Genomic DNA, 22,857 nt, shown 5'->3' with positions numbered 1-22,857 from the left:
ATATGTTCATGGAAATCAGTTTCACAATTCTATTTACGGTGATTAATAACCTGTCGAGTAATATGTAGCCTTAGAAATTGATCTGCCTATCATATACGAGGGAGATGCTATATTTGTTCGATGACGATCTTAGCTAGTTCTCTGTAGTATCAATCAGGCTTTCTGGGTTTCTAGACTCGGTTGTTCCAATATTCTGGAGTAACAACCTATAATCAACTGGTCCAGGGCGTTGAAGCTTGAGCAAATAAAGCTGGACGGGTACTATAGCTCAGTGCTTCCTAGCTGTAAGTATAACATTAAGCTCAGGGGCATTTAGTGTGAAATGGTCTCTAAGACCCTTGAGAAACGCCGGCTTTGTTATAGTTCCCTCACCAAAAAGGCAGATGTTAAAGCGGTGTAAGATCATACAGGTAGCGTAGCCGACTTCCATAAGGCCTAATTGCTTACCCACGCAGGCATAGCGTCCTGAATAATGTGGTTAATCCCAAGCACGCAAGGAAATAGCGAGGCAGAAACAACTGGAACTTACCAACTGAGAATGGAGCAAAAACCGAGTCGTCCTTTACCATTTCTGGTTTTATCATCCAGCGCTCAGGAACGAAGTCATTAGGAGCGGTGAAGTATCGCTCATCTGTCAGTCATGTTAACTTGAACAAGCCCATTCCGCCCTCAGATCATAGAACGTACCTCTATACACCGTATAGGAGGGAACAGTCACTATGGTACCTCCAGGGATGACGATTTCACCGACTTGTAGCCCTTCTGCAGGTGTCATGCGCTGCAATCCAGATGGAACTGGAGGAAAAAGTCGCAGTGTCTCATCAATACAAGTTTGAAGGTATGTCAACTTGGAAAAGCTCGAGTGATTAGGTTGTGAAGAGCTGGAAAACAAGTTGTCGATCTCCTCTTGAAGCCGCATGCACGCATTTTTATTAGTAGCCAATAGGTAAAACAGGCAAGTTAGTGTTACGGAAGTAGTATCACTGAACAGAAGATTAGCCGACAGACTCTGCCACGCAGAGGACGTCGCCTTACCTTCCAGCAACAGCTATAAGCTGCATATCAGCTTGTAGGCTTAGCCAATCTTGCTCTTTTGGATATAGCTGGGATTTATAATCTTCAAGGAGCCAGGAGAAGATATTCGGAAGGTCCGGTTCGTTCTGTATCGTCACATCAGCCTCCCCCCGGAAGGTTAAATACTGTGATGACATACCTGTTCTTGATGGCGAACTTGATTCCCAATCCATTTCTGGAAGATAGCATCTTCACGACCAAGGAACGGCATCGCCCTGAACAGGGGAAACATCCAGATCAGTTGACTAAAGGTACCGGCCATTGCCATATGCGACTCAACCAGTGCCATGAATGGATGCTTAACGCCGTCTGTTAGCATGTTGAAGCTCTGACCAAAAGCCAGGTCACCCATGGTATCGAAGCTGTAAAACTTGAACCACTTCGCAATGTCAATAGTTGTGGCTTGGCTCTGTTCTAGTCGATTGAGTAATTGGCTGGTATATTTGACCACGCGGGGCTCGTAATCTCGGAGGGCTATGCGAACTAGTTAGTCCTGATGTTTGTCAAAGCTTGATAGAGGCTTTTCGGAACTTACCCTTTGAGCTAAACGCCCTGTCCCAAGCTCGTCGTCTACGAGAATGATCGTTCTTGTCGCGCGTCATGTGGAGAGAGATGGCCGGCTGTTCGATATTGTACCAAGGTCCTTTGCGACAGGGCGAATTGTTGGCGTGTATGGCATGGAAGGCCTTTGCATCGAGGATCGATAGTGCTGAGGGCCCTACTCAATATTAGAATAGCTCTAGAGGTATAAGTTGAGGTTATTGTCACTTAACTACTCGCACAATATCCCCATATGTTCTATGGAGGTTCTGGATCTCTTTGTAGAGCTGGAATCGGGCGACGGAACGCCTGGTGAGATATAAATTGGAGACTTTGGCCATGAGAGGACCTGGAAACTGTTACAAGCGATGAAAGAAGCAGATGCGATAAAGGAATATGTTGCAAAAGGTCCCTAAAACCATCAAAGACACCATGTATATGGATGCTATGGTAGATTCGAAGACGCTGGTACGGCGACCCAGCCTCTGTAGTTCCCAGCCTCTTGAAGCTCAGTGCCAGGAGAACAATGACTATGAGAAGTCCTTGTAGTATCTTGATGGTGTAAAGATCCCACTCCCCCTTGCTGAATATTAGAATGTGGGCAAGTATTCCGGATGAAAGCCCGGTTCCGATGGCCAGTGAAGTCGGATGCATTGTCGAAGCGGTATTAGATTAGACGCAGCGTCAGAAGGACTTGGGGCAACACCGATGGGTAGGTTATAAAAGACTTGGTGATATTCGAGATGATAAAATTCCGGTCAACAAAAATACTAACAAGGCAACCAAAGACTCCTTTCCGTTAGGCTTATTAAATACATCGAAAAATACAGACAGGTAGAGCTTCGCATTGCCAGATATTGCAGACATGGAGAATAGACGACAGGCCCGAGCACACTGGTCTCACCTCCAAGGTATTACTACTCAAACAAGCTGATTCGCCCTCCTTAGGAATAAATCGGGAGCTAATTTGATGTGATGGTATGGATTGGGCTAGATCTGCCTTCTGTACATGAGGAGCAAGCTGGTGAAACAATAGCCGCAGGGATGAAATCAAGACTGGTGAAGGATTTTGTCTGACATAGCATGATATCAAGGAACTGGCATTTTAGCTTCATCTTTCTAGGGTGACCTGCGTTAATCGACGTTGATACTCTCGGTAGCTCCATTGTCACTTCATGCGTTGCCACCTGCCGATTTTGTGGCTCCGATTCCATGTCAGAGAGCTTGGTGTCTAGACATAACGGGTATAGATAGTGAATAAAAGCAGATAATACTCGAGCTTTACCAACACATCCAATTGATGGTGTCGAAGAAACGCGGCATTAATAACCTCAGCTTGCGTGTAATACAATATACAACTAGCGGCAGTTAACCACGGAACGTCATTCCGAGCGATTTACCGATTACTGACATGCATGGCTATCAGGACCCCTGTCCGTCTATCCCGGATCGGCCTTGTCGAATCTTAATTGTCAATACCCCTGTTAGCCGGCTTATGAAGCCGTGACAAAGTTTCCATATACGGTGTTATGCATATAATAGTTTGCGGAAGTACTCCGTGCTTGTCATGGAACGCTGTGATGAGGGTGTCATGAGAAAACTATCCGTACTTCCTATCATGCTTGGAATCGGAACGAGAGCATCGGTACGAGCTCGTTTATGAGTCTTTTCAATTTACAAGAAGCGCGTAGTTATGGGATATATAAAATGCCAGAATTGGATCTCGACTATATAAGCTCCAACGAGATCTGTTCCGCCACGGGATGTTTTATTAACTCACCTCGGGTTTTCGTTCAAGATATCATTTTTTTTAACTTTCGTAAAGATGCAAGCCAATCAGAAGCTCTGCATTGCTATCTTCGGCCCTACTGCGTCCGGAAAGACTAAGCTGGGCGTTGCCATTGCAAAGGCCTTTCCGAGCGAGGTCATCTCCGTGGATAGCTTACAGTGTTACAAGGCAGGTAGCATTCTCACCGCCAAGCCTACCGTTCAAGAGATAGATGATGTTCCTCATCACATGGTCGATTACCTTGAGGCTGATGAGGAACCTCATGACTTTGTGGACATGGCTGCAGATAAGGTGGAGGAAGTCACAAATCGAGGGAAACTCCCCATTCTTGTCGGCGGCTCAACATCTCTCGCAATACCCTTGCTGCATGAGGCACTTAAGCGTCAGTATCGGTTCATTGCAGCAACCTTGATACCACGTCAATCTGCATACTGGCAGTTCATCCAAGTTAGAGCCAGCGAGATGCTCGAGAGGGGTCTCCTTGGCGAACTCGAGGAGCTGAGAGATCTTCAGCAGAGTTTGCTTGATGACAGCGCATGCTTCCATAAAGGCGTGTGGAAGGCCATAGGGTACCAAGAGTTCTATCCATATCTCGAAGCAGACATGTCATGCAGCGCCCGTCAGTCGTCATTCCAGAGGGGTCTCGCACTCATGAACGCCAACACTTTGCAGTACGGCTTCCATCAGCTCGAGTGGATACGTTCCGTCCTGAACCCTTTCCTCTAACAAGCCGGTGTAGTATGCATGAGCCTCCCTGTCACTAACAAGGCTTCCTGGACGTTGGATGTTGAGATACCTGCCATATCCATGCTCAACGAGCTTTGCTACAGTTTTCGAACTATCAGACTCTCCAACAACGGCACATTGAACTCGAACTCCAAGTCTCGAGTCGTTTGTCTATTGTAGCGCCCCCCTTTTCTCGAATTGTTGAGATTAAGCTGACCTTCACCAGTGGCGGATCTTCGTCGGGTAATGATCCGAAGCACATCCAGGCTGCCAAGAATCTTGCTTTTGCTCTGCACAGTAATAACTACAAGCTCGTCTACGGTGGTGGAACAACTGAGATCATGGGCGCCATTGCCAGCACTCTGGTTCAGCTCTCGGGCCCAAGTGCCGTCCAGGGCATCATTCCCGTCGCGCTCGCAAAGTACGAAGAGAAACTCATAAAGAAAAATGCAGATCCATCAAAGTTCGGAAGCCGGACCGTTGTGAAGGACATGCACACACGCAAGAGACTCATGATCGACGCAGTCATTGGCGGTGCCCTTGGTAGCGGCTTTGTCGCTCTTAGCGGCGGATACGGCACTTTAGAGGAACTACTTGAAACGACGACTTGGTACCAGCTCGGTATACACCAGTGCGGTATCTGTGTCTTTGACGTGTGCGGGTTCTACAAGGGCTTGCTAGATTGGGTTGATCAAGCTGCACAGGCAGGGTTTGTTGGCACAGAGGATGTTGATATTCTGAGGATTGCAACGACAGCCGAGGAAGTCATTGGATATCTCGGTAGTCAAAATGGGCGTTATTCGCGAATGGGTGAGCTTGAGTGGGATTAGATGCTTGTTGATGGGGACGAAGGGGTGACGTATAGATAACATTACATTGCATTCCAGCAGTACGATGTGTCTTTCACCTGTCGCACTGCATAGATCTTCCGTCCTTCTTAGCCTTACAACTCAACAGTAACTGGGATGGCCTAGGAGACGTAGATATTGTGTAACCTTTCCAGACATCAAGATGGTGGCGTGATCTCATAAGTCCCGTCGCCTGTAGAAGCTCGTGTATTATCTCACCACTCCTGCTAGCCGTGACTTACTGTCACAAGTACTGGATGCTGCCGTGCTCACACAGGATGGGCCTCAAAGTTTTCCGTCTTCGTTGCATGATGACTTGTGACCCTGGCCAAACTTTGCGGTTACCTTGCTCGGCTCGTTCTCCAATTGTGCTCGGAACAGATCATACGCTTTTGAGTTTCTCGGAAGTACTTATCAGATATGCAGGAGGTCCGGGTATAATATGCCAGAGCAGGCTAGGTTTGATGACCGGGGTAATGGATGATTAGCAAGCAGAGTAACATAGCCCGACTAATCAGGGCCATGCCCAGTAATTAAAGGCTCTTAGGTAAGGTCTTAATTGTGAACAACAAATCCTGCCGGATTGCTTATATCGTGCTGCGCCAAAGGAATGGATTTCCAGAAATAAATCTATTGAGCCTACATTTGAGGCAGAGTAGTGCTGGACCATGAATCTTGATCGATTTTATGGCATCGGTTTTATTAGTGATACTAGATCACGACATGATGGATATTGTATCCCAGGTAAGAAGGTTGAGTCTTTGGTATTTATGGATATATTAGAGCTGGACCCTCTAGAATTGGCAGGGCCAATCCTTACAAGGGATCAGGCATTAAGAAAGTACAGCATTTCCAAAGCCTCCCATATGCTACGGCCTATAGGAATATTCCATGCTCAAGCTCAAGATCAGGAGATAGGTCTCGTGACACAATAATACATCCCGAGGTGCTTGAAGACTCCGAGGCAAACGTTGATATCGCGCAACAGACATTGGAGCCGGATAGTATGTATAACAACCTTGGTACATGGACTATGGGGATGGACGAGGCAACATTCCGTCTTACAGACTACGATCTATGTTCTACTCTGGGTGACCAGTCTCCTCTGAGCTTCTTGCTTTGGTAATTTCAATGGTGAAGCCATTGTGCCACCTTATAATCCACCTCTGTCATCCTTGTTTCTAGATGATTATCCTTCTAGAGGTTTGTGGGCAAGTACAGATTGATCCAGGACTTAATAATTGTAGATAGAGACGTTCGCTGCTCATATGTTTAAATACGAAAAAGAATAGTCTCGCCTTATAAAGACAACACAAGGAGGGCTTGGCTGACTCTCTCACCAGGTTGTCAGCCTTGGTTATGAACGCCATGTAGGCCGAAGCACCGGCAATCAAAGAAGAGCGCCTGGTCTAAGAAGGCTCACCAGTATTCTGTCAGCGCAATGCAGTAACAAATTGCAGCTCATGGATCGGCATACATAGATATCTCTATTAAGACAAGCAGTTTACAACTTACTCTTACCCTGGCTCGTAACCTTCATCAAAGCCAATCCATTGCTCAAAACAACCTTGCCACCGGCGACCTGCGTAACAAATCTCACCTCGGCCCAACCGTCCTGGTCGACCCCCGTAACCCACGCATGCGTAACCAGCTTGTCGCCCGGCCTCACCGGACTAGCAAACCTCGCTTGGTACTCCTTGATATTGGCAGGATCCCCACCACCCAGCTCTTTCAACAGTGAATGAGCCGTCGAGTTCCACGAGTACAGCCCATGCATAATTGTCCCTCCGAAACCCATCTTCTGCCCAGGCTCAGGATCAGCATGCAGCGGGTTGTAATCGCCATTCAACCTGTACAGAAGCGCCGTCTCGGCGTTGGTCTGGACCTCAATCGTAGCATCAGGAGCCTTCCCTTTTGGTGGAGGGTAGTTCTCCGTAGCTGGACCCTTGGGACCCCCCCAGTTGCCTTGGCCAATGAAGAAGCCGCTGCTGGTGACACGGGTGTGCACCTCGCCAGACTCTACGTCTACAAGGTCAGTCTGCGTCTCGAGCACAGTACCGGGGCGACCCTTGTCGTAGACACCGATGACCTTCTGGCGGGTTTCGAAGTTGCGGCCGGCGGAGGTGGTTGGGAGGGGCTTGAGGAATTGGATCTTCCGCTGGCCGTCGACAACGCGCGTGTAGTCGAGTTCGGGGACACCGGGGATCTGAACAGCTTTGCTCTCCTTGTAGTAGTCGACTACTTCCTGGGAATCCTTCTTGAAGGCTGTGATGGGTCAATGATTGGGGCTGTAGGGTCAAGTAGCGGGACTTACGAAGGATGACGGGGTAGGTAGGGAAGACGGCGAATTTAGGATGGAACTCCTGTGTCTAGTCAGTACGAGCTCAGTGTTTCTAGGCAGGATCGCGACGGACGTAGAGGAAGTGCAGCTCATCAGCAGTAGCGCCGATGGTGCTGGCGAAAAGTAGTACATCGCGCTGCAGCCACGTAACCTTAACAGGCGGGTACTCAAAACCAACACCGGGACCTGACATAATGAGTGATTTAGAATGTGTGTATGTGAGTATGTGGAAGAATAATGAAGGAGAAAATAAAGAGGAGACAGATGGGCTATATACCCCGGACTTAATTAGTAGCCAAGTGGGATCAACCGAGGTTTGCGGGGTGTGGGGAAGGGTAGTTAGTCTTAGTACCCCGGACTTGATTGGTAGCCGAGTAAAACAAACCGAGGCTTGCAGGGTATAGGGAAGGGAAGACATTCTTAATAATAAGCTATTGTAATTAAGATTAATTAGAGTTTATAACTGCTCTTCTATTAATTATATAAGTATATATCTTAGTTATATAATATTTTTATTATGGCTCTGGTATACTAAAATAGTCTTTTTAAAATTCTATATATTACTATGTAAAATATAGATTTTAATTAAAATAACTAATACATAAGGCTGTCTAGGACCTAACGCCTTGGCCTGGATAGTAAGAACAAAATGTCTTTAGTTAATATAGTAAAACAGCATTTGAATTTCGATTTTCTAGTTAACACAAGGTGGGCTGATGAATTAACAAGGCACAGCCATTGATAAGCAGCTTATGATAACGTTGCGACTTAACAGCTGACATATGCGAAGATACGACAATTAGCCAGTCACAACTTCTTCGCATCACGTAATCTTCAACTTGGAGCTGTGCTTATAAGCAGGCCCAAAGAACTCAGTATTTCTACCAACAGAATAGCATTGAGATATCAAACAGATCATGACTACTACAAAAGCTCTCGTTAATATTCGCCCGGGCCATGCTGAGGTTCAGGATATTCCTGTGCCAGCGCTTGAGCCCGGTTACATTAGAGTCAAACCCACCGCGTGGGCTATCAACCCAGACGATGCTTACCACCTTGGCCTAGAAGGTGATGAGAGTTGTGTTGGTGCCGTTGTAGGAACGGACTATGCAGGTGTTGTTGTAGAAGTTGGACCTGGAGTGAAGAGGGACTTCAAAGTTGGGGATCGAATCGCTGGCGGTGTTAGCGGGCAGTATGTAAAGCCCTTGAGATATTGGTATATGGCCAGTATTGACACATTTTTAGGAATATCCTGCGGAAGCATGATGGTGCTTTTGCGCACTTGATTCACGTTAAGGGAGATATTCAGATGAAGATCCCTGATAACATGAGTGACGAAGATGCTGCGACTCAGGGTGTTGCGCTCATCACGATGGTATGCTGGGCCCCTCTGCAAGTTGTTGGTTTATGCTAATGAGGATTTTGACAGGGCGTTGGCTTATACCAGCATCTCCATCTTCCACTTCCAGATGCACCAGCAAAGGAGCCCTTTCCTGTCTTCATTTATGGTGGCAGTACGGCCATGGGGATCTCAGCAATCCAATTTGCAAAGCTCGCTGGCGCCACAGTCATTGCTACTTCGTCACCCGGTAATACAGATTATGTCAAGTCTCTGGGTGCGGATCACGTCCTCGACTACAAGTCCAAGACTCTCATCGACGACATCCTCAGACTATCAGGCGGTCCCCTTCTCTACATCTTCGACACCCATCCCAACTCCACCAGCACCGCAATATCCGCAGCAATCCTCCAACAATCCCCCACCGCAAAATACATCTCCCTTAATCCCGGCCCCGAACACGAAGTCAAACGCCTCAACCCTCACGTCACCGCCGAATCTATCCTCGCATACTCAGCCACAGGTAATCCATGGATGTACGAGAATGAGTTTTACGAGGCTGTACCAGCAGATTTTGCATTCCAGAAGAAGTTTGTCAAAGTGGCTGAGAAGCTGTTCCAAGAGGGGCTAGTGAAGCCGCCGCGCGTTTTTCTGAATAGAGGGGGGAGTGGCTTGGAGGGCGTTTTGAAGGGACTGGTTGAGATGAGGGAGGGGAGGGTAAGTGGCGGGAAGCTTGTGTATACGCGGGATTGAGGATTATTAATCCTTGAGTTTGGGATGTTGATCTTTAATGATCAGAATAACATTGACGTCAATTGAGTTAACGGATTAGATATTAAACATTACTAGTGACTAGCGTTTCTACTAAAAAGCCAGTCCTGCCGTCGAGCTCGTTATGCTATCTGAACGATGATAATCGTGAACCTGTGCAGGTGAAGTCGCAACCGTTGTCTCAACTGTCCTCACGATCCCACTTTGACTCATACTCATACGCCCCTGGAGTTCCATCTCAATAGAGCTATCGCGGTCACCAGCCTGGATACGGGTCGTGTTGTTTCCGGGAAATGCTCCATGGACACCTGGATGGGAATGGGTGGCCGATGGCTTGGTTATGGTATTTGTTGCCATGCTTTTTGCATGGTTGGCGCTGGAGTGATGGTAGTAAGCATTGTCTTTGCCTGTTGCGCCGGATGACCGGACGATCTTTGTGATGAGTTCGGCCATTTTCATTTCAATTTGGAGCTTGAGTAGGTAGCACACTGGGTGGAATGAGAGATAACTGTGGACTGTCAGTCAAGGTCTGCTAAGAATCGAGGCACTTACACCAAGCTACTTGGCAAAGACATGAGACCAACCAGCACAACCTGGAATATTTCAGTGATTGAGAAGATCATGAGAAATCACTCTACTTACGTCTAATGAAAGAGACACGAAAATTAGAAATAGATTCATCCGATAGAGAGGGATATACTTCGTCAACCCATTCTCAATAAGCCTTGACCGAACGAGATAAATGAAATATGCATTTAATGCTCCATCCACCACCGCAAATATGACTTTCTCACATCTGTCCCAAATATTGTTCAGCCAGATCCATTGGTCATTGATCTGCAGGCGCGCCGGCATCCAAATGATAAAGACGCTGATGTTGACTGCTAAGATGATTGCAAATACGATCCATTTGAGTCGCGTGGCTCGGCCTGGAACAACCATCAGGAGACCGAGTCGGTTAAGAATGATCTGAAGAAGGAATTGGACTTGAATGGCCCAAAACAGAGCTGAATTTTGTTAAGTGGTTGTACGTAGGTGAAGTGAGAGACGCACCAACGGAGAAGTAGAAGCCAAAGCTATATTACAATCAGTAAAAACGAACACTATGGCAGGAAGGATAACATAAACTTACCTTGGATCTATGTACTGCCGTTGAAACCCCCAAGCCAAACATCCAAGGACCATACTGCTGAACCAAACCGCCCAGATCATAGCGACATAAGATGTCACCCGTCGACACCTCTTCCATGCCCTCCAACTCTGCTCCGATGCTTTGGCAACTGAAAACACTGCGACGCCTAGAGAAAAGCCCCAGAATATGCTGGCGGTATTCATGTCGACTTCTCCGGGAACTTCACGGACGTACCTGTCCGGTATTAAAAAGCCGTAATGTCCCATATTGGAGATTCATGAATGAAAACAATAGAGAAATACGGCCAAACACGGGGAGTCCCCATGATGAGGGGAATGGGTTTGTTAAATATTGCATGTTGCATTCTCCATTCCCTTGGCCATGGCCAGGGAACAAACACATGGCTATTGCACTAATAGATAGATCGAACTCAAATCCAGGGAAAAACTCAAAAGTCCAGCCCCAAGCAAACGATCAAGCCACATTACAGCGAGGCTTGTATAGATACCACTAGAACAAACAAAGGATGCGCTGTTTCATGTAGTTGGACTTATTCGGATAAAGGTAATTGACAGATCGGAGACAGAAACAGATCATGGCGCTGAGACTAAGACCAAGCCGGGCGTGGCTTCAGGGTTCCCCCAGATCTGCGGAAGGATTGTGATCGACGGCTGAACTTTGATAACCTATGGGATTGAGGGCCATGTGAAGGATTTATCGGTACTTGATTGATGGCTTTTAACTTACCGAGGTCAGCTTTAGGTATTACGTATGTTGGCATCAAGGTTGGTTTCTTATTGAAAGTTTGATGATGGTATTGCTCGGATGTAAGACGGAGTACAGCTGATTGACATGCTGCAGGCGAAAAGTTTAATGTTGATCATTTCAGTGCTGAGGGCCTGCAGGTACAGGGAAAGTTTTGATATTGCCTGTTTCAAAACCAGCCCATTCTCAATTACCGCGTCTGACAGTTTCATGTAGAATGTCAATTGGTATCACAGCTCAAGCATAGGGACTGACTAAGTATCAGATGATGGATATAGCGCTAAATTATTATAACCAGGATCCATTAGCCCCGCTTGTAAGGCAGAGTCTCAACATCGTCAGCCAGGCTGACTTGATCTTACTCACCGTAATCACAAAAGATGGCCTCACCTGAAGAAATCGCAGGGAAATGGCTCCTCAGCCTCTGCAGCCGTAAACCCTCCGCAGAAAGAGATCAACTCCTCACCAATCTCGAGAAAATAAAACTCGACGAATTCTTCGCTCTGCATGGAAGATCACCCGTTTTCAAGACGTACCACGTCGAAGCCGTGCGTAGGTGCCTAGCCAAAGAGCTGAGGGTGGATTATCCGCTGGCGCGTGCGCTGCTGGAGAAGGATGATGCAGGTGATTTGTTTGTTAGGGAGAGAGATTTGTTGCAGGTTGCGATTAATAGGGCAAAGATTGATCCGGGGTTGTTGGGTGAGGACCCGAAGAAGTCGAATCCTGAGCTTTTGGAGATGGTCAAGTTGCTTATAGCTCATGGGGCGGCGGTGAATTGCTTTGATGACGAGGGATATTCGCCGCTTGTTTATACCTGTATCTTGGGGTATGAGGAGCTCTTCCGCTTCCTCATCGAGTCTGGAGCAGATATCTCGACGGTGCAGGAGCGCCGGGGGCCAGAGCAGCTTGTCAAGAGACAAAAGGCCGCCAAAGCTGGAGAGCCTTTGGATCCTGCAGAAGATGAGCTCAAAGAACAGGTCAACCTTCTTCAGGTTACTCTTGACGCTTTGATCTCTCCCCAAGAGATCGTCGACATGACGTGGGTTGGTTGGCCTCCTGGGGTTAACTTCGACACACCCTTGTGGGATCTTAATATCGAAGCTACCTGGGGTGGCATCATTATGTATCTTCTGGAGCAGGGTCTTTCATGTCCCAAAGATGATGCGGGGTTAGTGATGATGCTTCATATTGCTTGTCGCAAAGGAGCGCTGGAGTTTGTGAAGAAGCTTTTGGCTTATGGTGCCGCTGCTGATGTCGCTGGCCCAAGAATGGTTGATGGAGGACAAGGCGAGGGCTCGACTTTCGGAACAGCGATGCATGCTGCAGCCGCAGGTTGCAACATCGATATCGTTTTGGCTTTGATAGAACATGGCGAAAGTGCCAGCAGTCGTCGACACTGTATTTTCGACCACAGAAGCACAAAGGGATATCTGACGCCCATCGAAGTTGCTATAGCATCAGATCGTTTTGGAAACGATGGAAACCTTCTCGAATTTCTAGAGGCGTTCATGGCACACGCGAGCGATCTTGAAAGTTCTGACTACCAGGCCGTGCTGAGATATTGCGCGCAGAACAATGAGCTTGATGCAGCCAAACGGCTTTTAAGCAAGGGAATACGACTCGAAGAAGTGCCAACCTGGGTTTCAAGCGTTGATGTGGCAAAGTTGCTTGTTTCATATGGTATCAAGCTTGATCCGGGGGCGTTGCAGGAGAAAGCTCTGAAGAGAGGAAGACTGAGTCTCCTACGCTGGTGTGTTAGTGAGTACGGTGCATCGCTACCTGATGACCCCAAGTCGTGGGGGGAGATGGTAACGTGGCTTCTCTCCTCTGGTGCAATGCATCATGAGAAGACAAGATATCTTATCACGGAGTATCCCGGTCCACATATCGACACGGTTCTCATCTCAAGACGACGTCTCCATCGTGAAAATCTCAAAGCAAAGAAGACGAGCTGGCTTCATACCGCTATCATCAAAAGTAATTTGCCGGTTGTCAAGATGTTGCTGGAAGCGGGGGCTGATGTAAAATGTCCTGGGTTATATGTTGATGCATCCACTGCGATGAGGAAAGGTGGTCGAGGGTCGTTCCGAGACGTTGAGGAGAGACTTGAGATTGTGAGGGTGTTGGAGGGGAAGCTCTCCGGTGATGAGGAGTGGAGTATGCCCTCTTATGAAGAGGTGAGGAGGCGTGTTGCGCAGACCGTGGCGCTTGAGAGGCGAGCTTGGGATGAGAAAATTGAGAGTATGGTCAAAGGTAGACAGGAGGTCCCTTACGCAACTCTGCAGAGTGTAAATGACTTAGTACCATCTTCTCCTTTGGGAGTCATTTCTTCAGCAGATGTTTATCAGCCTCTGAGCAGCAGCAGCTCCTTTAGACTTCTCGAACTCCTCCCGTCGAGCAACCGGACAGACCCTCTTGTCGGACGCTTAGTCGATAGCGATATTACGTTTCAACCCGACTACGAAGCTCTTTCCTACGTCTGGGGAGACATAACACCAGTCAGGTATATCAACCTCGGCGATCAAGATATCTCAATCACACCAAACCTTCACTCAGCACTGATCCACCTACGATCTCCCGACACTGTCCGAACACTCTGGGTTGATGCCCTATGTATCAACCAATCCGTTTACGGTGAACGAAACCAACAAGTCCGCATCATGGGCGACATCTACAAATCAGCCCGTCAAGTCGTAGTATGGCTCGGCGACGCAGCCGATGATTCTCATCTCGTATTCCAACATCTCAACGACGAGAGTATCCCCGACTCATTCCACAATGATTCAACTCCACCACAAGATAAACGCCACGCTTGGAGTGCCCTCGTCAAAAGACCGTGGTTCTTCCGCACATGGGTGATCCAAGAAATCGCCCTTGCGAAAAGAGCCGTCATGATGTGTGGAGAGGACTCGACGCTGTGGAGGAACGTTGATGTGAGTTGGAAGCCAGACTTTTCAGGTGGTGCGAAGGGACTGTCGACTTCGCGTGGCAAAGAATGTGATCACCCGATCGAGGGGTTTGATCCGGATAGTCACGTTTGGAGTCTGAGACTTCTTAAGGTTGGGAGTGATCCAATGAGTATTCTGGGGTATAGTCGCGTTTGTCAGACTACTGAGATTCGGGATAAGATCTATGGTATTTTGGGTTTATTCGAACCAGGTTTCATACCCGTTGACTATGATCTACCAGTGGAAGATATCTTTCGTCAGTTCGCACAGGCTGTGCTCATTCTCACTAAAGATCTTCGTATCCTGAAGCATCTCGGTGCAAAGCACAGCTATCCAAATCTTCCATCCTGGGTCCCAGATTTTACAGACACTTCGACCAACAGTCTCCCTGAGGAGCATTGGTATGCACCGTATCGCAAAGACGCGGAAGAAAACTACGATGTTCGGTGTACAGACGGAACAAAACTTAGTTTTCCTCGTGCCAGCCTTGGTAGGGAGTATCTCCCGGGCTTAACGTTTTCGAAACATGGAAGTTTGACGATCAGGGGAAAGATGGTCGACACGGTTCGGGAGGTTGGACCTGAACTTGAAGCTGGTGTTTGTCACGCACCGGGGACTGAGGGTTTTGCTAAGGTGATGAAAGAGTGGGAGACCTTGACTGCGAAACTGGCTCCTGAGTGGGAGGCTCCTGAATCTTCAGTGAGCGAGGCTTTTGCGACGACACTTACAGCAACTCATGGCTCTGAGCTCTTCAGCGTTGGCGTGGGATTCACACAGTGGTATCGACACTGCGGCACCGGTATTCTCGAATCAGCCGATCCATCCGTGTTTCTTCGCGACCACGAGTTCTATCTCTGGTGGCTAAGTGTCGGGAAAGAGAAGGAAGAAAAAGACCCCGACTCAACATCTGAAGAGGAACCAGACGAAGAACCCGAAGCTATTGGGTATGATCTCAGAGAGTTCTCCGAAAAGTTCACATCTGCAAGCTATGGTCGATGTCTTTTCACTAGTGAGAAGGGGTCGTTGGGACTGGCGAGTCCGAGAGCTAAATCGGGGGATCGAGTTGTTTACTTTCCTGGTTCGGATGGACCTTTTCTGTTGAGGAAGAAGGAGGGTGAGGGGTGGACCTTGGTGAGTGACTGTTATTTGTATGGGCTTGATTTGGACATGCTGTTTCATGATGCGGAGCATTTAGTTGAGCATTTCGAGATCTACTGAGGTCAGTTTAGAGTAACAAGTATCTCTTGCGGGCAGATGCAACTATGTAGATGATTACGGGCCACAAGTTTAAACCTTAGGCCGTCAACACAGATAAGGAGTACAAGATTCTGCGGGCAGATGGATCTGAAGCTGAACCCTTGTTGTTTTCTCGAACGCTCGTCATTCATTGCTCTTGTTTCATATGTACAACAGCCACAAATGATGTTCGTAATGATGTTCTAGCTCGAACATTGGGGACACAATTTTAGTCTTGAACAAGCGGAATTTCTTCAAAAACATCGTATTTTACTCAAAGGCAATTGCAGCATTGAAACCACTCTTCCTTGGATTTGAAATGGCTGGCACCTGGAGTTTCTTGCGCCAGTGGCTGTTCATCAGTCACTGTCCCTCATCGAATCACAGGCCTGGTAGCGAACAATACCGTTTGTGCCCGAGTCACTAGACTAGAGTGAAAGTGGTAAAGATTGAGTGCTATGCCGCTGGAAATCCATTTCCAAAGTCACAGTCCTTGTCTATTCCATCTCTCAAGAGTTCGTGGTGTTGTGATTTATCTTTGACAGTAGGCCAGATAGCTCCTTCAAATTCCAAATCTTCGGCTGCTTCGGACCTGTGTCGCGTTCTGTCCAGGATCCAAAGAAGTTTGTAAGTATTTTGGCAAGGAGAATTGTTTGGACTTTATCCATCCACTAATAGTGGGTTCCAAGAGGACGCGACTCCTGGAAGAGACCTTTTGGACTTAAAACTCGACCGTTGAAAAATTAACCACGAGGCTTAATAAGTAGTCCAAGGTATTTACTATCTATCTCGTGTCAAAAATTAAAGGTCTGGTGGCATTTTGCAAAACGTATTAGTCTATCCGGTAGACGTAATGTTCGCTTAGAGTCACCATCCATAAATTAAAACCACCAGATATAAACTATAGTCTCCTAGAACTCCTTATCCTGTCAATCGCTGGTAAACCTGGCACAAGGCGCAGCTATTAAGCACTAAATCTTCCCCTAGGTTTTCCATAGTATTTGCTATCTTCATATGAATTACACTATCCTCAAATTTAGGCTAATGTCCACCGCTCAGTGATGGGCTGGGAAGAGCTATGCTAAACAAGATTCATACAGGAAAGACAGATAACCCTGCCATTAAAGAGTCCACACAAAAAGAACTTTCTCATTCCCAAACCTTATCCTAGACGCCAATACCCGTACCTTTATCTCCCGTCAGTAAGTCTCCTTGACACGTGGACTCCGACTCATCCTAAAGCTCCTATCCCAGTCTCTCTAGAGCATTCATTCGATGCAAGTGTGCCTCAACAGCCAATGCTACCCTCTTTCATCACCCCTCACATGGCAATATGCTCCTGAGATTCCCTCAGTTCATATCCAGATAGTAACGCCCATTTTCATGTCGACGAAGAAGTGTATCTCGCACCATCTTCTAGGTGGTAGCGATCTGCGTCACCATGGGCTCGTCGTATTCTTCGGGCTCCTTTACATCTACCCAGCAGTGATGTGGCTCATTCTTCGGCTCTGTTCCCTCCCGAATGATCCAGACGCGCGCGATGAACTGGGGATCACTTCCGCCAGGAAGTTGACGGCTGACCGCGTGATGATTGTAGCCCAGCCGATGCACAATCGGCTCGACTTCGTGCCATGCCAGCGGGGTGAATTGGACCTTGTGGGTATGTGTGTGGTAGCGGAAGCCAGCCCATTTGCCTCCCAGTGAGCGAGTACCGCGACTATATCCATATAGCCCAATGAATGGCCGGTCTAGCGGTTGCATAAGGACAGCGTTCTGATCAACATGCGAAGCGATATCTTCTGGCTGCGAGATAAGGCATCCGTGGTTGGTGGAAAAGACAGAGGCTGGGAACTCCCAAGAGATTCCTGTGTCAGCCTCAATACCCTTAGCTTTGAAGTATCGCGAGGCAGCACGATTGTGAGGCATAACACGGTTGAGGCCCCACGACTCGCCGTTTTCGCGTGGTGCTACAACATCCGGGCCCTCCATTTGGAATCCGGAAATATGCCACATTCGGTTCATCATTGAGACTGATACTACGGCTTCCTCCAAGAAAGGAAAGTGAGAGAACATAGGAAGTTCCGTCTCGAAAGGCACGTCTAACCACCGAAGAGTGTTCGCAACGGTTTGTGCTCGGTTGGTTCGGGAAACTATCGACATTAGCGATTTTTTCATTGACGGTTGTTCATGACTTACTAAATCCGGAGGGGTCCTGTGGCCGGGCCTGCATAGGGAATGGGCTATGGGCGATCAGACGACGGATTGGTAGGGCGTTGTCGTCAACTTCGTAGCCCGCCACCTTCATGGACTGAATCCATGAATTGTTCGGGCTCGGATTCGGAAGCGCCATCCAAAACACAACTAGAGTATCCCGTATGGGATCCATGGTAAATTTCGTCTTTCCATCGTCGTTGTTGACGGCCTTGATACAGTGAAGCATTTCAACCACCTGCTTGAATTCCTTGGACACGCACATCAGATTCTCTGCGGCGACGTAAGCGGCCTGTGGGTGAATTCCGTAATCCACTGGGCTAGCCATCGGTGGGAGTACGTAGCGCAAGATTTCTACCTTGACCTCCATGGGGAGTTGAGAAAACGGAAACAGCATCTGAGAGAGTTAGTATTAAATATGACACGGGAAACGACAAGTTGTGTATGAGGATGATATCAAGTTAACTGATAAAGAATGATGACTTACTGTGATGCGGATTGGAGGTTTTCGTTGGTGGTGCTGTTGATATCGAGGTGTAGATCTTAAGGTCAACTCGTAGGCAAAATGGTTCGTTTGGTGCGTAGATGGAAGAAGGGTAAAAGTTTGCTAGTGAGAAGTCTGTGCCGAACGCGTGGCGTGATCAAACGAAGGCGATTGTCGCGAGGAGAAAGACGTTAAGTTTTCGGTAGAGCCAAGCGGGGGATATCGTTGACGTTCAGATGCGGAAACGAATTGATCAGGAAGTTGTGGACAATTCTCCAAAGTCAACAGCGATGTGGCATGTGATAACTAAACGTCTTCCGTGGAAATAGCAAGACACTACAGAAGACTTTGTGTCCTGCAAATGAGACTAGGTAAAAATGTACGTGTTTGAGATCGAAGAGGATGATACTGTGTAAAGGAGAGGTAATCGTTGATGGGTGGTACTCTGAGAGAGTTGGCCCTGTTCCTTGAGTTAAGTAAGTTGACGGACAGTTCCTGTGATACCAAGAGCTAATATAATGGAAGTCTTCAGCTCTGATATGTGATAGATAAGAAAGTTCCCTTGTTACCCCAAGACTTGTGATGATAGAAGAAGGAAGTAAGAAATTGTTGGTGGAAGGATAAGGTAGTCAGTTGCGCGTGATATGTTTGGGAATGATGTTGGTGTGTGGAGGAAGAAAAAGGAAGAGTTGATCGGATTTGAAGTGTGAACTAATAAGAGACCCAAAACGTGGGAGAAGGGAGAGTGTCCATTGCCACTGGCAGTGGCTCGAGTGTTTGTTTGCCTGGTCGTTGTGTGAAGCTGGCAGTGGAAGGGAACAGGATGCAGGGCTGGGGGTGCTGCCTGGTCTGCCAGTCTCATATGCCATCTGAGGCCTTGTGATGGTGAACCATCCCATAATTGAAGATGGCCAGAAGTTGCTTCTGAGAACAGGATCAATACAGCCAATGGCATGAGGAGAGACGGTTGTGATGCTCACTTGTAGTGACAAGTTTCTTGAAGCTTCACATTGAACACCTCAGTCGAGAGATTTTATGGCAGTGCAGGCCTGAACAGGACTCAGGGACATTGGTATGAGCATTGCGGTGAAGAACATACGATATAAAGTCTCATACTTCAATTCTTCTGTATTGTAGGTAGTACCAGAGATGGCACAAATGACAATCATCGGTCGTCTAATCTTCTCACATGGCAAGCCATTCTATCAGCTTAACATCTTCTTCGTCTTCAACTATGTTCAGTCTTTTCTTTTGCTCTTATCCAGTTGCCTGTGAACTCTCATGCCGCAATCTTCCTGTCCTTCGTCTTAACTGGTCAATGCCATATCAACTTCGACCGAACTAACAGACTAACAACCGAGTACGCCAAGATTATCTTCTATACCACTATCATGCTGGCGCAAGTACGACTGCCTGATCACCATGACCTGAGTTGACCAGGAACACGAAAGCCCTGATCGATGTCCCTCGAGTTCATGCTAATTCGCAGTTCACAGAGGCATTGACTTTGGCGTAGGTCGCACAGGTCTTCGCTCACCAGAATGAACGCACCAAATGTCCTGTTCAAGTGCCTTTCGCGAGGCGTCGCTGGACATATGGGGCAGCTGTGAAAACATTACTGGAGCCAATTTCTCGGACAGGTACTTTGCAGACTGCTTGCATTCCTATTGCGTAATTCTTGAACGGCAAAGTATAATCAGCCCATCTAATCCGGTATGGTGTAGTGGCTAACATTTCGCGCTCTCATAATCTGAGGGATCAGTACCGCGGAGCCCAGGGTTCGATTCCCTGTACCGGAGTTTCCTTTTGCACTTTCGAGCGATTTTCTTTTGTCTGTACGACCAACGACAATTTCACCATTTTTACTTAATATTATTAGTTGTTAACCCCATTCAATTTGTATCGTAGATAATTGATTCGTCTTGAGTGATCAACTAACATGCACGTCAAACTGGGGAGGCATGATTGTGTGAAGCAGTCTGATATTGCGAAAGAGACCAAGTATTGACATATCTACTCTACCATCTCTATATCCTTCGATTCCTGCTCAAATCCTGCCATTCTCCCAGAAACTCTGGTTGATATTCCAAATCATCAATTCATCATCTAATGTCCTTAGTAGACATAAAAGACCTCAGTCTCACTGTCCTGAGCACGAAGCTTCTGGTTTCGCCTCTTGAGAATAATCTTCGCAACCCAAGCAAGCGCAGCAGTACCAATACTGAAAGCAGCACTGCTCGACATGGCAATAGCATATCTGGGCTCATCGCTAGAAGGCCAGAGATAAGGAGTCCAGATGAAGCTAATGTTCATAATCATAGTAACCATGCTGATGGCAACAGCCTTCTTCTCCTTGGTCTGACCGCAGACAGAGCCGCACCATCCGAGGATGAGACTGTTGACGGCGTAGGTTCCGATGGTGAAGATGACCATGCAGACGTAGCGACCGGCTGTGTTGAGAGTAGCGGCGGCAGAGGCGAATCCGATGACTGCGACGGTCTTGGAGGCGGTGATGTGCCAGGTTCGCTCGTTGTACTTTCCTGACATCCATGAAACGAGAATGGTGCTGGCGCCGGCGATGAGGTAGGGAGGGCATGTGAGGACGAGAGTGATGGTAGTGTTGAAGCCGAGAGTCTTGACGACAGTGGGGAACTAACCTGTTAGTAGTTGACCCAAATTGAGGGGTAGAAAGACTTACAAAGTTCTTGAAGCCGTTGGCAGCCAAGTGGAGATGAGCCATGGCACAGAAGATCCATACCATAGGGTCCTTGGCAGCCTGCTGAAGACCCTTCCAGGTGCTGGTCTCACCCTTGTTACCCACAGTATCGAGTTCCATACGGTTATGCGCCAACTGTCTCTCCTCCTCAGTCAACCATCGAGTGGTAAGAGGGAAATCAGGGAGGACAAAGTAGCCAATAACAGCAATCACAAAAGTAACAGCACCCTGGAGGATGAAGAGCCACTTCCAACCAGCAATGCCAGCGACGTCATCAAGACCGTGGAAGATACCAGCAGCGATGAGACCAGCGAAAGCAGTGGCGAGGATGTTTCCGGTGTATAAGATGGCGATGCGGGTTGCGACCTCCTTGCGGGTGTAGAAGATGGAGAGGAGGTAGACGGCGCCGGGGAAGTAGGGTGCTTCGGTAAGACCGAGGAAGAAGCGGTGAGGAGGAGACCCTTGAAGTCTTTTGCGACGGCGGTGAGGGCGCTGACGACGGCCCAGAGCATCATCATGATACCCTGACGGGTTAGTCTTTTTGTAACCGGGAGTGAGTGGGAGAGAGGCAGCTTACCATGTAGCGCGAGGGGCGGGTGCGAGTGAGGAACATGTTGGAGGGGATTTGGCCGAGGATGTAACCGACGAAGAGGATAGAAACACAGGTTTGGTACTCTGCACATTGTTAGTCAAGACCTTGAAGATGTGACGGTAGGGCTTACCAGTTCCCTTGAGGTTAAGATCCTCCTCAAGATCATTCAGACGTGCAAGAGCAATAGCATTGCGATCAAGATAGTTGAGCCAGTACATACTCCAAAGCATAGGCTATCAACGTCAGCACACTGATCTCCTTTGTATCAGTAATCAGTCACTCACCATCATCCACCGATCAAGCTTCTTCACAAGAGCAATCTCCTTGGGATCAGTCTTCTCATGAGCACCAGAGTAATCAATCTTCTCAACTTGAGGGATTGCCTTCTCAGGATACTCATTCTGAAAGATCTGGGGCTCGACGTCCCTGATGTCGGTCTTGTCGTCACGTTGGGCCATGATGAATTACAAGTCAAGAAGAAGTTTATAAGATGTGAGAGGTAGTTGGGTAGTCAAAGCGATCGACTGCCTTGATGAGAACAAAATAGTGGGCGCTTCAAGGACAGTTATATAGACATTTCTTGACAGCGACCGAAACCTGGGGATGCAGTGATCATCCCCCAAGTTCCCCATGGCCTTGACCATCCCCCGCATTGCGGGGTGCAGAGTAGGAGTCGGCAATCCCGTAGACATGAAATTCGGAGGACAGATCTGGGAAGTAGAGATTAAGTTGGTCTAGACCTAATGGCCCGTGTGGAACCTCGCCAAGAACTTGGGGTAGTACTCGTCTTGCGAAAACAGGGATGAACTAGCTGACAACACTGTCATGGTGTTGTGTGTCATTGATCAACAGATGGTCTGCGCTTCTAGTATACGAGCAGGTTTATCACAGCGCTAGAAAACGTTGCCAAGATGGGTTAAACCATTATGGATAGTAGTTCCGAGCGTTTAACAGGTTGCATTTCATACGAGAACGTATTAAGCTTTGAGTTATTCAGCTAGAGAATGCTTCTTTTCTTCTAGAAGAATGGTCAACCTCAGTGGCGTTATCGTCACGAGCCGTTAGTCTTCTCTCTTATTGGAGAATATCGCATTGCACTGCCTCCCTGAAGACCTCCAAATCAGCCCTCACATTAACAAACCAAGCCTAGCCAGGTAGACGAGAACTCCAAGTCTGTTCCCCACCGCTAAGAGTGCGGGATTTCCAGAACTGTACGCCCGCAGCAACAAGGCCATACCGAACAGGGAAGGAGATTAAGCTTAACGGTTAAGGTTGCGGAGTAGACATGGGGTAAAAGCAGCAGGGATTCAACAGTAAGTACCGTTCCCCCGCGTCATGCAGCTGA

General features: G+C 47.8%; 8 protein-coding genes and 1 non-coding gene across 9 annotated transcripts; 4 read left to right on the top strand and 5 right to left on the bottom strand.

The window, feature by feature from the left end:
• Positions 1 to 268: 268 nt before the first annotated feature.
• FOXG_10725 (uncharacterized protein) lies at positions 269 to 2,268 on the bottom strand (the record flags this gene model as incomplete). The annotated part of the gene is made up of 7 exons (XM_018390201.1): positions 269 to 465; positions 530 to 631; positions 688 to 983; positions 1,036 to 1,160; positions 1,214 to 1,548; positions 1,610 to 1,792; positions 2,034 to 2,268. 7 exons carry the CDS (start codon positions 2,266 to 2,268, stop codon positions 269 to 271), a joined length of 1,473 nt encoding a protein of 490 aa, XP_018248603.1.
• A 1,171-nt stretch (positions 2,269 to 3,439) lies between these two features.
• Positions 3,440 to 4,959, top strand: FOXG_20358 (uncharacterized protein; the record flags this gene model as incomplete). Its single annotated transcript, XM_018400639.1, has 2 exons — positions 3,440 to 4,108; positions 4,234 to 4,959. The coding sequence occupies 2 exons, from the start codon at positions 3,440 to 3,442 to the stop codon at positions 4,957 to 4,959; spliced, it is 1,395 nt and encodes a 464-aa protein (XP_018248602.1).
• A 1,420-nt stretch (positions 4,960 to 6,379) lies between these two features.
• FOXG_10722 (uncharacterized protein) lies at positions 6,380 to 7,602 on the bottom strand. The gene is made up of 3 exons (XM_018390200.1): positions 7,392 to 7,602; positions 7,292 to 7,340; positions 6,380 to 7,242 (listed from the first exon to the last, which is right to left on the bottom strand). The coding sequence occupies exons 1-3, from the start codon at positions 7,509 to 7,511 to the stop codon at positions 6,482 to 6,484; spliced, it is 930 nt and encodes a 309-aa protein (XP_018248601.1). The 5' UTR covers positions 7,512 to 7,602; the 3' UTR covers positions 6,380 to 6,481.
• Positions 7,603 to 8,235: 633 nt separating this feature from the next.
• On the top strand, positions 8,236 to 9,544 carry FOXG_10721 (uncharacterized protein; the record flags this gene model as incomplete). Its single annotated transcript, XM_018390199.1, has 3 exons — positions 8,236 to 8,510; positions 8,564 to 8,693; positions 8,748 to 9,544. 3 exons carry the CDS (start codon positions 8,236 to 8,238, stop codon positions 9,408 to 9,410), a joined length of 1,068 nt encoding a protein of 355 aa, XP_018248600.1. The 3' UTR covers positions 9,411 to 9,544.
• Positions 9,522 to 10,826, bottom strand: FOXG_10720 (uncharacterized protein; the record flags this gene model as incomplete). Its single annotated transcript, XM_018390198.1, has 5 exons — positions 9,522 to 9,936; positions 9,981 to 10,021; positions 10,071 to 10,435; positions 10,482 to 10,504; positions 10,561 to 10,826. The coding sequence occupies 5 exons, from the start codon at positions 10,824 to 10,826 to the stop codon at positions 9,522 to 9,524; spliced, it is 1,110 nt and encodes a 369-aa protein (XP_018248599.1).
• An 879-nt stretch (positions 10,827 to 11,705) lies between these two features.
• On the top strand, positions 11,706 to 15,647 carry FOXG_10719 (uncharacterized protein; the record flags this gene model as incomplete). Its single annotated transcript, XM_018390197.1, has 1 exon — positions 11,706 to 15,647. One exon carries the CDS (start codon positions 11,706 to 11,708, stop codon positions 15,489 to 15,491), a length of 3,786 nt encoding a protein of 1,261 aa, XP_018248598.1. The 3' UTR covers positions 15,492 to 15,647.
• Positions 15,648 to 16,925: 1,278 nt separating this feature from the next.
• Positions 16,926 to 18,090, bottom strand: FOXG_10718 (uncharacterized protein; the record flags this gene model as incomplete). The annotated part of the gene is made up of 2 exons (XM_018390196.1): positions 16,926 to 17,659; positions 17,706 to 18,090. The coding sequence occupies 2 exons, from the start codon at positions 18,088 to 18,090 to the stop codon at positions 16,926 to 16,928; spliced, it is 1,119 nt and encodes a 372-aa protein (XP_018248597.1).
• Positions 18,091 to 19,913: 1,823 nt separating this feature from the next.
• FOXG_20357 lies at positions 19,914 to 20,003 on the top strand. Its single transcript has one exon. It is a non-coding gene; the product is annotated as a tRNA-Glu (tRNA).
• Positions 20,004 to 20,319: 316 nt separating this feature from the next.
• On the bottom strand, positions 20,320 to 21,970 carry FOXG_10717 (uncharacterized protein; the record flags this gene model as incomplete). Its single annotated transcript, XM_018390195.1, has 4 exons — positions 20,320 to 20,856; positions 20,903 to 21,444; positions 21,643 to 21,745; positions 21,797 to 21,970. The coding sequence occupies 4 exons, from the start codon at positions 21,968 to 21,970 to the stop codon at positions 20,320 to 20,322; spliced, it is 1,356 nt and encodes a 451-aa protein (XP_018248596.1).
• Between the last annotated feature and the right edge of the window lie 887 nt (positions 21,971 to 22,857).

This window comes from Fusarium oxysporum, chromosome 7 (genome assembly GCF_000149955.1).
Source record: "Fusarium oxysporum f. sp. lycopersici 4287 chromosome 7, whole genome shotgun sequence".
Classification (NCBI taxonomy): domain Eukaryota; kingdom Fungi; phylum Ascomycota; class Sordariomycetes; order Hypocreales; family Nectriaceae; genus Fusarium; species Fusarium oxysporum.
This window is presented reverse-complemented; position numbering and strand designations above follow the sequence as displayed.